Raw genomic sequence first — 14,976 nt, 5'->3', positions numbered from 1 at the left:
CTTTTTAAGAAGAAGCTTCCCACTTCTTTAGAGGTATAATACCTTTTAAGCTGATACCTGGCCATGGTAAAAAAGCTCCTCTGTGGTATCTTTAATTCCAAACACATTTTTGGGGTACCTGCTCTGTGCCAGAGAACAGAACTCTATCTGTTCATTGTACCTATCCCTTAGACTTGTAGATGCTTCCTGGACTGAGATTTTGTCTGTGCAGCAGTGGCCAGCAAGCACCCATCTGGAGAGGGCCTGCTCTTTCTAAGTGGTACCAGGCACCCTACCGTTAAAGCATGGCAGCCTCAGCTGTGAGCATTCTCAGTGCCACAGGCCAGAGTGCTCTTAGTTCTTTGATGTAATTTATTTTCTTTTAAATAAGAACATTCTTAATGCAATATCTTTCCAAGTACCCACCATTTTAAATATAATTGTTTTCGAATCATCATGGAGAATGATTTCCTTTCATACTTATCAAAAAAATCAAAGAATTCATTCATTCCTTTTCCTATGATGTGGTGAGCATTGTTTTAGACATGGTTGATACAAAGATAGAAAATACAGCTCTTGCGCTTGAGGAACTCATTGTATAGAGTAGACCAGTATATAAAGAGACAAAGTACAATACTGTTTAATAAATATTCTAAATAGAGACTAATTACATAGTAGAGAAAAAATGTATGTAATTTCCTTTCATTCATTCACAAATAATTGCACAAGTTCTACAATGTTCTAAGTGCTTGAGGTATAAAAGACAGGTGAGACACAATTTCTTTTTTAAGGAATTCTCAAACTTGAAGGTTTTGAAGTACTCAAAATTTTTGGTCTTAGGATGGCTTTAAACCCTTAAAAAATATTTTAAGGACCCAAAGGAGTTTTTGTTTGTGTGGATTCAATCAACCAATATTTACCATACTAGAAACTGAACCTGAGAAAAACAGAAATTATTTATTCATTCATTTAAAATAATAACCAGCCTGTTACGCATTAACATAAAACATATTTTTAGGAAAAGATAATGTGCAAAACAAAACAATTCAGTGAGAAGAGTAGGACTGTCTCACACTTTTTGCAAATGTCTTTAATATCTGGTTTAGTAGAGAGCTAGATTCTCATATCTGCTTTTGCATTCAATCTGTTGTATGTGTTCTTTTGGTTGAAGTATATTAAGTAAGTCTAGTCTGATACAGATTAGAAGGGACTCATTTTAATAACCTTCTTTTTTACAAGTTATGGATGGTCATCTTTGTTAATACACCAAAACTCCACAAGTGATAGTTTCTTAAAGATTAGTTGCAGTGGAGAATCTGAAACCAGATAAATGAACTTATTGTGTATCATTACTTTAAAATTAATTGATCTACCTTGCTCCTTGAACAGACCTTTAACCCCCTGCATGATTTTGTACCTCATGTGTTAATTACTTGAAAAGTATTGACTCACTGTTTTACTCCTCGGTACTTTTTCATCATCAATGTAAATGTCAACACAGTGAAAAAGGAAAATAAGCCTTAATATTATTATGAAAATAATTCTGACATTGTAGATCCCCTGAAAGGGCCTAAACTGTCAGGAGTCTGTGGAGCACATTTTGAGAACCAGTAGTCTACTGTGTGGGCTAAAAAAAGGGTAAGAGAGTACAATTTGGATTCAGGTTGTTTAGGTTCAAACACTGTCCTGCTACTTAGTCTCAGTATGACCTTGGGCAGGTTACTTAACTAAGCCTCAGTTTCTTCATCCATAAAATGGGATTACAAAGAGTTCCTCTACTTCATGGAGTAGTGGTGAAGATTAAAATTAAATGAGGTAATGCTCATATATGTTGACAATTATAGTGATGATTACTTAGACGAATGTAATATAGTGTGATATATGCTAAAATAGAACAGGCCACAGGGTAGTGATAAGATCACTAATGGCTTTCTGGGTAGGCGAGGCTGGCAGAGTTCTGAGAGGGTCAGTTGAAGCTGGAGGATTACCCTTTCCCTCTCAAGCTTTTGAAGGGTGGAACCTTCATCTATTCAGTCTCCCCAGCTAGACCCTGGTAGAGTGTGTTGAGGAAGCCAGGAGCAGACGAGGTCAAAAGAAAGGGAGTGATGAACAGTTCCAAAAGCTATGGAACATAAAATGAATGAGTTTGTCATAGGTACACAATATAGGCTCATAACACATGTTACCCTTGTGTAGCTATTCTGCCATTTTATGGAAGGACTTTTTTTAACCCCTTTTTTACCAATGAGGAAAATGAGACTAAAAAGGGTTAAAGTAACTTGACCAAGATTACACATCTATTGATAAGACACATCCAGGATTTGTTTTAAGTCCTGTCTAGTTACAAAGCTCTTACTCTTTCCCCAGCACCATTGAGTAGCTTTATAAAAACACGAGCTCTAGATTAAAGTTATGTTTTACAAAAGTATATTTCTTGGTTTAGCCATCCTTTCCTACATAATAAAGAAACTTAAATAGTATTTGGAACTACTATATGCCATCTTTACCTTTTATTTTACTTATTAGCAAATGAGTGTGCCAGAGAGAAAAGTGATACAATTGCATTTTCAAGTCATTCTATAAAGTTCAGATTCTATGTAAATCAGACTGGTTTTCTCATCTCTTAATTTGAGGCAGTGCTCATAATCCCAAATAATCTTGGTTTAAAATTGGGTAATACCCAAAATATGTCTATAAAGATACTTTCTTAAAGGCTTGGTGAGATGCACATTAAGTCAGTGAGACCTTTTTTTTTTTTTCTGCGGTACGCGGGCCTCTCACTCTTGTGAGATGCTCCTCTCCCATTGCCGAGCACAGGCTCTGGATGCGCAGGCTCAGCAGCCATGGCTCACAGGCCCAGCCGCTCCGCGGCATGTGGGATCTTCCCGGACCGGGGCACGAACCTGTGTCCCCTGCATCAGCAGGCGGACTCTCAACCACTGCGCCACCAGGGAAGCCCGTCAGTGAGACCTTTTTAAGAAACACAAAACAGGTGTAGGGGTGATATTTTGTGAGAATTTTTCATTAGGGCTTGGCATGGAGCTGGGGTGTCTGGGTGGTCTTCTTGGGGCCTCTGTGTCAGCTCTTCTCTGAGGGACTGAAGTCATGCTTCTGGAAGAACATTTGGCTAGCAGGCATCTCATTGCTTAGGACCAAAGAACCTCAGGTTGGGCAGAGGTCATATATTTCAGTGGGCCTTGATTCTGTGTGAGTGTGGGTGAGAATCAGGGTAAGATTAGAGTCTTGTTATTTCCTTAGAGTTGTTGCATAATACAGGGGGGTAGCAGTATTTTCTGAGACAAGGGCCAAGGAAAATAATTTGCTACGCTTCATGTTTTTCTTAAGTCAATTTGAGTTTCTTTTTCTAAATCTTCACTTACTACCTCTGCTTAATTTCAGTCACGCATTTTCATAGTCATTTGTTGTCAGAGAGAAAACATTGCATAACTTAAAACTTTGGAAGGACCAATAAAAAGAGCGTATTTGTACATTTACGTTTCCCAACAGAATGTGCTTGAGAAGCTTCCTGAAGCTGTATCAAGTACTTTCCAGATTGAACAAGAGGACGTATCGGAACGGGGAGTCTCAGATGCAGAAAGCATATTATTTAAGCCTCAGGAAACTTTGGAAATTCAGTCAGCAGATGAATCAAGTAAACCTTTGGAAGGTGAACAGCCCACTGGTGATTCAAAAACAACCAAGCAGCTGTCTTTAAAGGTAAAACACTACTTATGTTGGAAACAGAGTTATGAAAGATGAGGATGTGTAGGTGTGAAGATATGGCCCAGAAAGGGCCAAGGCCTGTGGGAGGGTTCACCCTGAAAAAAGGACCTTATATGTGAAAGCTGCTCATTTGGGAGAAGGGGACTTCTGTTTTCTCAGAGATTTTAGTCTCAAACCTAATTGCAACTCTGGGGAGAGAATAAAGATTTTTAAGGAGTGAGGGAACCGCAGGGCTTTCAGAAATTGACCAAGAGTCTTCCTTTTACCATCTTGAGAGTCAGGAACCTGTAGCCCAGGGACCTGGACTGGGTGAACTTTGTAGCCTTTGCCCCATTTAGGTTTATCCTACTCCCTGAGTTTTTTCCTACTGTGAGAATTTTATTTTATTTATAATTTTATTCCACTTTATTTATGCATAATTTTCATAATTTTACCATATTTGTATATTGCCTTACTATTATTTACTTAGTACATTTCTTTAATTTGAGTCACTTTTTGACTTGAATAAATGAGTTTATTTAAAAATAGATATATTATTATTAGGATTTTTTAAAAAGCCACTTTTTCCTGAACCACAGCTTACTATCTTGGTATTATCTCCAGCAGTCTATTCTGACACATTTAGATGGATACCCCTTCTTGCGTAAACAACTTTTCTAGTCAGTCCCTCTCCTTCTGGGTTTCCCTCTCCCCACCAATGACCATGGTCCTACTACTGTGCTTCGCCCAAGTGAACTAGCCATTAACAGTTCTTCAACTTTTGCCCCAAAATCCCAACTCTGAAACCTTAGATTTATCCATGACCTTATTGTTTTCTTGCCTCTCACAAAATAATCAGCCTCCAAGGCCTAGATTCCTCGTAAATATTATTGCTTATAATTTTTTTCTTCATTTTACAGTTGACCTTATGTCTGGATTAGTACAGTTGCCTCCTGGTTTTTATTCATTTCTCAAGTCCTACTTTCTTAGGTTCATCCTGCATGACACTAGCATACGGATCTTCCTGCAATAATAGATCATAAGGAAGATCCACAAGTAACCACTGCTGTCGGGGGAAGGGACTTATGCTGTGATTGGTGAATGACTCCATCAGAAGTCATGCTGTCTTCCTAAAGCTCACATTTGGGGTATGAAGTGAAACTTGCCAAGGCTGAGTAACCCCACTCATTGCTAACTACTGCAGGTGCAGCCTGTGTGTTAGGCTGACACCTTCTAGGTGTGGAGAACTTAGAAGGCATCTTTTAAAACAATGGCATCTTGAAAGAGTGTTAGGTTTGTGGGTACAGGTAGTGTTTTTATCTATTCTCCTACCTGAGCATTGGGACTTTGGAAATAAAATGAGGGGCAAATGGTTAGCTACTAAATGTGTCAAAGAAGGAAATGGATTTTCTGGACAGTGATTTAACCACAATGGCCTGTCAGGAATTTGAATCCCTCATTGAAAAAGTCCCATAATGTTCATTCTTTTGGTTTGCTGTGGCTGATATTAAATATTATTAAGAAATATGCAAAATTATTTATTTTTGCTAAAAACAGTCATTTCCTAAGGTAACTAGAATTTATTGAGTGCTTACCACGTTTCAGCCACTTTGCTAAGTATTTTACATATGTTATCTTTTTTTTCCCCCTGATAACAGCCCTATTATTACTCTCATTTTATAGTTAAAAAATATGAGTCATGAAGAAGATAACTAATTTGCACAGGTACAACCGTATGGCTAAGTTGTAGAGTCAGGACTTGAACTGAGGTGGTCTAATTCTGGATCTTTCACTCTTTGCTGCTTTGCAGCACTGCCCTTTTATAACAACAATGAACAGGTATCTGGTTAAGTACAAGACTCACAGTGGCAAAAATGACTATGGATGGAGTGTTCCTCACTTAACTAGGGGGAATGGTTTGATGAGAGAGACTTAGAGAACAGATTAAGAGGATTCTAAACTGAAACCAGAAGCGTTTCAAAAGGAGGAGAAGAGAATGTCTGATAAGACTTTATGGTTTATAGTTGTGGGATATTGTGGGACACATCCGAAATGCCAGAGAAAATAGTGCTGGAAGTTTGCTGACTCATCCCACCAAATCTTCACCTTGGATTTCTTTTATTTGTGGTAACATCTCAAGATCAGTCATTATCCGTGAGCTTTACCCTGTTTGGACATTTGAGGCCATAATATTAGTCTCTAGCATCTCTGGCACAGGAACGAGGAACAGTATACTCCAGCAAGCCAGGCCAGACTGGGGGGACAAGAAAACTTCTTCTGATATCACTCAGAGAAGTGTGATAAAGGAGAAATGCAGGACTTTCACTGCTCAGATACATGCCAGACAGTCTCATTCAGCAAAAAAAGTAGAGAATTTAATCAGTTGTTACTTTATTGACCATTTCTATCCTTAGAAGCTCATTAGTATGATAAAGGTTATTAGGTCTCTGGTCTAAGTCATGACCAACAAAAGGAGAAATTAGATAATAGCGACTCTGTGAAGAAATGACTGACAGAAGAACCGATGAGAGGATTGTTGAGCATTTTAGGAGGGAAAAAGTCTGTAAAAAAATATATATAACTAGCACATGTCCTGAGATTCTAAGTAGAAGGAAGTTTCAGAGATGTGGGATACCCCAAACCCGCCCCCCCCAACCCCGCAAGTTTTCATAAAACAATTTTGAGTGATCTATTGCATTCAGAGTTTTAAAAGTATACAGAAGATGAAAGAAGAAACACATATCCATAGATAAACATAAAGTGGCATGTGGCTATAACAATTATATCAGGAGAGCTAAGATCCAAAATGGGTTGAGGCCTGTGAATAATGCGAAGAATAAGAAAGTATTTTTTGGTGTTAGTTTTGGAGCAAAGAGAGAAAAAAGGAAGGATAACCCTGTCATTATGGATGAATAGTGTGATGACAACGGATGACAGAGTGGTCTTAATTTATTTTTGGAGAAAGGTTGAGGTTTTAAATAAACAGAACTATGACAAAGAGAAAGGGAAGCTGATAAAATGGTACTTTGCTTCTCTTAAATCTGACAAGGAGGATGATCCTTAGTTTAGAAAGAAGAGAAAAGAATTGAAAAAAGAAACTTGAAGCCCGAGATTGGTAAAAGATTTTAAGAGTTAGCTTAGATATCTGATCCTGTTGGCTCAGATAGATAGGTTTAAGCCTGCTGTGCCCCTGTCAGCAGCGGCTTTGAGGAGCTGCTGCCATGGGAGAGGTGCTAGGAGCCTGGAGACTGGCAACTGCAAATCTGAGTTGGGTTTTTTTTTTGCGGTACGCAGGCCTCTCACCGCTGTGGCCTCTCCTGTTGCGGAGCACAGGCTCCGGACGTGCAGGCCCAGCGGCCATGGCTCACAGGCCCAGCCACTCCGCGGCATGTGGGATCTTCCCGGACCGGGGCACGAACCCACGTCCCCTGCATCGGCAGGCGGACTCTCAACCACTGCGCCACCAGGGAAGCCCTGCAAATCTGAGTTTTATTTTTTCTTTTAAGAGTAAGAGTTATGGTTTCTGTAAGGTGTGCACTGACCTTGGACAAAACTCTGGAATGATTAAATGAATCATTAAAATAATTGTGTTTGAACCCTTATAAAAGGAAGGAGTAATCACCTGGAGCCAGCATGGGTTCCCTAAGGGCAAGCCATGGAAGACCAACCTTATTATTTATTTACTTTTTTGAGAATTACTAGAACGAACATAAGAAGAGTGTCAGACCTGGGGGTCAACACACGAGTATCATGGGGAAGAGCCTGGCATACCAGAAAACTTAATAAATATTAGTTATTGTTATTATCTTTTGGATTTCAGCAATCCATTTATGAAAGCCTCCTGATGACAATTTTGTAGACAAGATTACAATCGGGTGAACTGCCAGGTGGATTTATAACTAGTTATGCAAAGGACAATTAGTCATGAAAGTCCCTAGTGGACTGTTATAGGGCTGTGTCCAATTCAGCTTATTTTCTGATAATTTGGTTGAGAATATGGAAGATTTACTGATTGGATTTGCAGGTAATGTCCAAAATGTGACTGGTAAGATTTGCTTGGTCAGACCTCAGGTGAAATTTAATTGGGATAAATGTATGTATGGTTCTTTCTTTGGTTCCACAAACTAAGTGCACAGATATGGGATGGCATGACTTAGAGCAAATGTGGACAAGACTTCACGGTTCTAAGTTATAATTTAGGTTTGTGATAGGAAGACATGTGCAATCGTACTTTGCATTGATTGATGATTACCATAAAAGAGGATCATCTTTCTCCTGGTGGATCTGATCACATCGCACCTCAAATATTGTGTTCAGATCTGGGTGTCCAACCCCAGGAGAGACACTGACAAATTGGAGACTGGAAGAGAGTGCTCAGGATGACAAGAGTATTTCAAAACCACGTCATGTAAGGTAGAGTTGAAAGGACTGGGGATGCTTATGTGGGGGAAAAGAATGCCCAGGGGAGTCAACTGTATTCGAATATTTGTCTGTCAAATGGAAGAGAACCAGATCATTCCTGTATGATCCTGATGTTTGAATTGAGACTGGTGGATGAAAGTTGTTAGGCTCAGTAATAAACAAACAAAAATTCTAACAACTGGAAAGATTTCAAAGAGAAAGTGGCTACCTTTGGATTTATCCAGGCCCTCTGTTTCTGATCATGTTCAAGTCGGGATGGATGGCCTTTGGTGGAGATAATATAGAGGAAATTCAAACATGAACTGGATGGTGAGACGGAATACCCGTACTCTGAGCTTTCCTTACTCATCATCACTTCCTTACCAAAGACATTGCAATAGCTCTCTGCTTACAACTGCATCGAGCCCAAACCCTCTACCTAATTTAGAAGAACCTCCCTTTATCTGGCCTCCTTCTATTTACTCAGTCATTCTCTGCTTTCCCCAAGGAACACCTCCCTGCTTTCTTCCTTAAATCTAGTCTCAAAAAAGGACAGAGCAACCCACAAAGAAAAATATCTTTAGATGAACTATTGCCATGCATTCTGCAAATTTCCTAAGGAATCTAGGAAAACAATACTCCTAATACCTGTAATGATTAAAAGGCAATTATTTAAGAGACAAAAATGCATTTGATTTTTCCCAAGCAGTGGAAATAGAAAACAGTAAAACTGTAAGAGGCATAAATTGGTAAACATTGTTCAAAATAGTTCTATAAAGCATTAAAGGTCATTTTGGCTTGTGCTTGCAACCAGCAGTCATGCCAAACTTTAAGTAGCTAAAGGTAAGTTCTATTAGAAATACCAATCAAGAAGAATAGATTTATGGAGGGAAAAAAATCTTATATTTTTCTTTAATAGTTTTAAGGCAGTAAATAGAATATTATGAATAAATATGGTACTAATATTTTTATTGCTATGAAGGTATATATGGTAGAATTTAGGAAAAAATTTAGAAGAACATATCAACTCCACCTTTAGGATTTATATTCTGTTATAAAATACACATAGAAATTAGGAGTTTAAAAATACCGTGCACCATTAAATAGAGAGAAAGATCTAACGCTTGGCTACAGCTTTCCTTAATGGCGCATTTTATGTTTTTTCCAAGGTGAAATCATCAGAATTGTTGCAAATCAAAGGAAAAGAAGTTAAGCGAAGGCGGAAAAGTAAATTAGGAATTACACAACAGAGACAAAGAAAGGTTTCAAAGCCCCTGTGTGATCAAAACCTACCTAAGAAAAAGTAACTTCCTTAACTTTTACAAATTTAAGTGTCTGAAGAGAAGTTATTCAGTAGTAGCATTGATACCTGAAAGTGTGTTTTTAAAGGAAAACTAAATGTTTCAGGAATTCGTGTTGAGATCCAACTTAAACCTTCTCACAGGAAGAGTTGGTGGCAGATAGTACAGTTAGGGATATGTATGTTGTACTCCACACTTTTTTTTTTTTTTTTTTTTGGCCATGCCCCATGGCATTTTCTACTCTTTTTTTTTTTTTTTTTTGACCAATATACTTAGTTTAATGACATAGCAATAGCTAGAATAAAAATATTAACATGTTAGATTTGATATTTTTGGTCACTGAAGTGCCTGATTTGGATTAACTGCTCATTATATTCGTTAATTTTGTTATGATAAAATAAAAGACAACCCAGCACAAAATGTCCATAGGCCAGTCGATTTGGAAATTTAGACGGCCTTATTTTTCTCTGCTATCATTTCATGTTTCATTCCCATCCCCCCACATATTTTCAATAGGGTTTCTTTTTACACAGGGGTGCAACCATAATTTTGAATAATACTGTGTAAATGCAGTTTAGATTTATGGTCTATCTTTTGCCAGTCATCTTGTTGAAACTTATTTTCTCCTTATTTTTCCACTAGGTTTTTATGGGTTGGTTTATTCTAGATTCTTCTTCATTTAACTCTTTATGGGGGCTTAAAGAAGCTTTAATTATTAGCTTTTGTTGTTGCTTAGGGCACTGAAAAGTGTGCAGGACATGGAAGGCAACCTTTTTATGGCCAGCCTAAACTTTGTAAATGGATATGACTCACAATTTAGTAGCTGAGAGTAGACTCATGGGAAAAGAATTCCAAAGTTTATGAAAGAGTCAAATTGGCATTTAAGTGACCCTGTACATGCCATTGCTTATCTGCATTGCTTTAAGCTCATTTAGTTAGCAAGATTATGTATTAAAACAAATAGTGACAGCAGACAACAAGTATTTTACCTTCAATAAATAGTTACTGTCAGATTATCAATGAAGCAGAAACTTCTTGATTTTTTTTTTCTAAAAAACCTTGCATTTAGTGCATTAGGCAAAGTAGTGTGGCCACACACAGAGAGAGTCTTTTCTTTTTTATGTCTTAGTGTTTCAAAGAATGACAAATAGTCCTGTTTAAGGAGAGTGTGCTATAAAAACACACAGCCTTTCTTAAGCATGCCAAAAATATTTGTAGATCTTCTTGATATATATAGTACTGTGTTAATTCATTTACTGTGTTAATTCATTAAAACTGAAATCAGAAATCACCATTATAAAGAAGTAAGAATGAGGTGCAGAGGAATAAAAATCTGATATTTAAAAAGTTTATATGATAAAAGAGAATTTTGGAAAGTCTTTTATTCACTGCTCCTTTTTCTTAATCAATTTTTAACCTAGATTTTCTCACCAGTGACTGGCTTCCAAATTAAATTGTTTCCTTAGGAATTCAGCCATCCCTTGAAAACACAGTGTTATTTAGCTCAACCAAGGGAGATTCACTTGCAGATCTATATTATTAGAGTATGATGGGAACATAGGAATTCAGATTGGTTCTGATGCTTTTTTAAGGAAAAAAGAAAATCTGTAATGTAATCTCAAGAACATTCCACTAGCCAGGACCTGTCCCAGATAGAATGAAGATGTAGGTGAGCTTGACATCAGAACTCACCTTTTTCTCTCCTCTTTTTCTTCCCAGTCCGTTCTTAGGAACCCTGAGTGCCTGGGGTCTTTGGCTTCCTGGAGACCCATTTTCACTCCCCGAGTTATGTCTCTTTGTCTCAGACATTTTCAAATGCTTTAGATTTACCTCTCTTTTCCTCCTCCACTTAAACATGTTCAAATTTCATGTCCTGTATTTTTTGGGGGCCCTATGCTGTTTTGGAAATGACATAAACCACTCTCTATTAGTGATTCAATGATGTACATATTGTGCCTAGCAATGGGTTAGATGTTATGCAGTGCAAATAAATAACAACAGCAATAAAAATAAACAGGCATTTCTTGAGAGTTCCAGAGACCAGGAACTGTTATTGTTATCAATTTTTATAAGGCAAGGGTTAAGAATTTTTGTTCTCATTTTGCAGAAGACCTTCAGAGAGACCAGTAATAGAGTTTGCAAGTGTTAGAATTAGGATTCTGATCCAGGCCCAGCTAACTCCAAAGTCTATATTTATACTATGCAAAGTCTATATTTATACTTTGCTTTATACTAGCATACTTATGCTTCTATCCAGGTATGTGGAGTGGTCAGTGGACGGATCTGCATTAACCCATTAGATAAAGGGTCAGAATGGGTGGGACAAGAATAGGGGAATGTATGAAAAGAGATTTGTAAGAAAGAAAAAAAAGTAAAGTTTGCAGAGAAGTTTGTCCTTGAGTTATTGTTTGGAAAGTGTTTAGACATGGACAAAAAGATAAGCAACATATCCATAACTTAAAGAACTGAGAGGTCTTTCTGGCCCTGTGAATTGTTCTGGAGACAACACCTGCCATGTGAGAGACACTGTTTTAAATGCATTCATTCCTTTCTTTCTTAAAGCAACTTTACCCAGGATGCACTAATGTTGTAATTCCCAGCTTACCAAACGTTGTTATTCTCAACTTACTGAGGTATAAAGAAATTAATTACTTGCTTATTGCCAAGTGATAATTTTAAACAGGATTTGAACAGAGGAAGTCTGACTGCAGAGTCTACATTCTTAAACTCTATGCTAGAAGTAGGGCCAGATGCTAAGAGCCTTGAAGCTTAGAAAGAGGAATTTAGATGCATGCAGCAAGCAACAAAAAAACATTGTGCTGGAGAGAGGAGTATTTGAAGATCGGTGTGATAGAATTTTGCAGGATGTATGGAAGGGGGAAGAGAAAGGGTGCAGTGCTCAATCCGACTGGAAGACCTTTGCTCTGCAAGCTGAGGTGATGAGGACTCCGACTGGCGTGTGGTAGAAGTGAGCGGGGAGAAGGAGCACACCTGAACAGCTCTGTCCAAGGGAGAAGCTCAGCTTTTCATTGGATAAGCAGGTGAAGGACAGAGGAGACAAAGATGACCCCAATGTTTTGTATCTGGAAGATGAGGCATCTAGGTGAGATAGTGATACCAGACATGGGATTTGGGAGCCCTCAGCACAGAGGAAAGAGCTGAAACACTGAAGATGATTTTTCTAATGTGGAAAGAGTAGCTCAACCTTGAAATCCCCATACCAGTTGGGAAGATGGTGAAAGAAAAACCGGTGACTAAGTCAAATTATGCTGAACTTGAGAGGTAGATGGAGAGCTGGGATAGTGCAGGCTGACAAAAGCTCATGGAGGAAGAGCAATTTCAAGAAGGGTCAACAGTATTGCGAGCTTGGAGGTCACAGAGACCACGATCTAAAGATCTAAAGTTCATTTGATTTGATTTGATGAAAAGGTCTTTTGGTTAATGTAAGAATATAGCTTTAGTAGGGAGGTGGGGATGGAGTAGTACTGGCTAAGGGCCACTTTCTCCTCAGGGGTCATTAATAGACGTTAATAGGAAAGGAATTTGACTTATAGTTAGCAGCATTGTGTGTAGATCCTAGTAGCCACTCGCTAATTTTGTGACCTATGCAAAATAAGCCTGCTCCAAAATAAGGATAATAATACCTCCCATGTAGTTTCATTGTGGAAGTTAGAGACGATGTGTGTGGATCGCCTAGCACAAAGTCTGGTACATAATATATGCTCAAAAAGTATTTGTTGATTGGATGGTATGACAAGTGTGACAGCGGGGATTAAGAAAGCAGATCGTCATGCCCTCCTCTCTATTTTGGAAAGGCAGGAAAGAGGCAAGTTCTAGCATGGTGGGAAGGAAGGTGCTACGTTAACTTAGAGAGACCCAGGTTTCCACTGATGCTAGTTAATGGATAATGTACTGTATTGTTGTGCTTCTTCAGGGACACGAGCATTTGTGCAGAGTAGCAAAGAAGTAATGAATGATTGCTGGTTATGGTGTCACTGACTGAGTTACAGCGTTCCGGAAAGAAGAGGTTTGGGTGGGGTGGGATGATAATGAGTTTGCTCTTAGACCTGTTGATTCTGAGATATCTGTAGGATACATAGGTTGAGATCTTCAGCAGGCAATTGTATATATGGCTGAAGATCTGGTCAATGGCCTGAGATTGTAATATTAGATTTTTTAGAAACTACTGTACTAGTTTTAAATGTGATCTCTCCAACATTTAGACCTCTTTTTTTAGAGCCTGAACTAAACTGTCATTGTGAATGTATTTTGCGTCTAAAGAGCACAAAATGATAAAAAGAGGCCCACTTTCTTATCTCTGTGGCAGAATTCCACGAGACTACTCCACTCGGACCCTTCACGATCTGTGCACCACTATCCCAGCCCAAGAGCTGCCCATTGACTTGCGCCTGGCTTCTCAAGTGTATCATACAGCTGACAAGAAAGGCCACAATACTGTACTTGGAGTATGTGGAACCTCTTTCTTAGATGATCGCTATACAGATGAAGAGCAAAGAGATAGGTAAGAGTTCCACTGGTAATTTTGTTTTAAACTAGATTTAAACTGCCAAAGAATTTCTGCCTTTGAGGCTTAGCTTTTGAAGACTTGCTTCTGAAAGGAGCAGTTTTGGTCCTTTCCATTCCTTCCGGGTACATACACAGTCTAGGTCAGTGTCTTCATTTCCTGCCATTATTGACATGAACCATGCCCTATCGTATAAGGTAACTTTAGTTTAGTGGTTTATGGTTCCCAAAGAGTGTCACATACATGATCTCATTTGTTCTTTGTAACAACTCTGTGGAGTACAGATGTGGAAATTGAAGCTTATAAGAACCAAGCAACTTTGCCAGGCTTATACAACTAAGAACATCGCAGATTTGGGAGTTGAAGCCAGTTTTTAGATTTCAGCATCATTGGGCATGCTTGGGTCCAGGGATCATGTACAAATGTCATTTCCTCTGGACCTTTTTCCATTTCTCCTTGTGTCTCACTTCCCTTCAGAATGTGAGTATTCTTTTATGGAGAGTATATAATTTATAGCATCCTCAAATGAGAGGAGAAAAGGGAAGGGGGCTAACGTTTATTTAACAGGAACTGTATTCCTTGCACTGTGCTGTGTGCTTTGCATCTTTCCTGTTTAAATCTTCAATCATAAGGGAGAAGTCATAATTTCCATTTTATTCATGGAGAAACTTAGGCTTTATAATATCGGGTAACCTGCCCAAGTTTTATCTCTAGATAGTGATTAGAATCCAGATTTGTGGGACTTCCCTGGTGGTCTAGTGGTAGAGAATCCACCTTCCAATGCAGGGGATGCGGGTTCGATCCCTGGTCAGGGAACTAAGATCCCACATGCCGCGGGGCAACTAAGCCCGCATGCCACAACTACTGAGCTCATGCACCTCAACTGGAGAGCCTGTGTGCCGCAAACTACAGAGTGCATGTGTGTTGGAGCCTGTGTGCCGCAACTAGAGAGAGAAAACCCGCACGCCACGAGAGAGAAGCCTGCGAGCTACAACGAAAGATCCTGCATGTCTCAATGAAGATCCCGCATGCCGCAACTAAGACCTGACACAGCCAAAAAAAAAAAAA

At 38.7% G+C, this 14,976-nt stretch overlaps 1 protein-coding gene across 1 annotated transcript in view; it reads left to right on the top strand.

Annotated features, from left to right (window-relative positions):
• Positions 1-14,976, top strand: part of TTC6 (tetratricopeptide repeat domain 6) — a 192,908-nt gene that overhangs the window by 63,622 nt on the left and 114,310 nt on the right. The window contains exons 4-6 of the mRNA XM_024762076.1: positions 3,487-3,696; positions 9,252-9,385; positions 13,711-13,905. Coding sequence (XP_024617844.1) covers positions 3,487-3,696; positions 9,252-9,385; positions 13,711-13,905 — 539 coding nt within the window. The remainder of the gene's footprint in view (positions 1-3,486; positions 3,697-9,251; positions 9,386-13,710; positions 13,906-14,976) is intronic.

The sequence above is a fragment of the Neophocaena asiaeorientalis genome, unplaced genomic scaffold, assembly GCF_003031525.2.
Source record: "Neophocaena asiaeorientalis asiaeorientalis breed wild unplaced genomic scaffold, Neophocaena_asiaeorientalis_V1.1 scaffold190, whole genome shotgun sequence".
In the NCBI taxonomy this organism is placed as follows: Eukaryota; Metazoa; Chordata; class Mammalia; order Artiodactyla; family Phocoenidae; genus Neophocaena; species Neophocaena asiaeorientalis.
The sequence above is the reverse complement of the archived record's forward strand: the minus strand, read 5'-3'. Positions and strand labels throughout refer to the sequence as shown.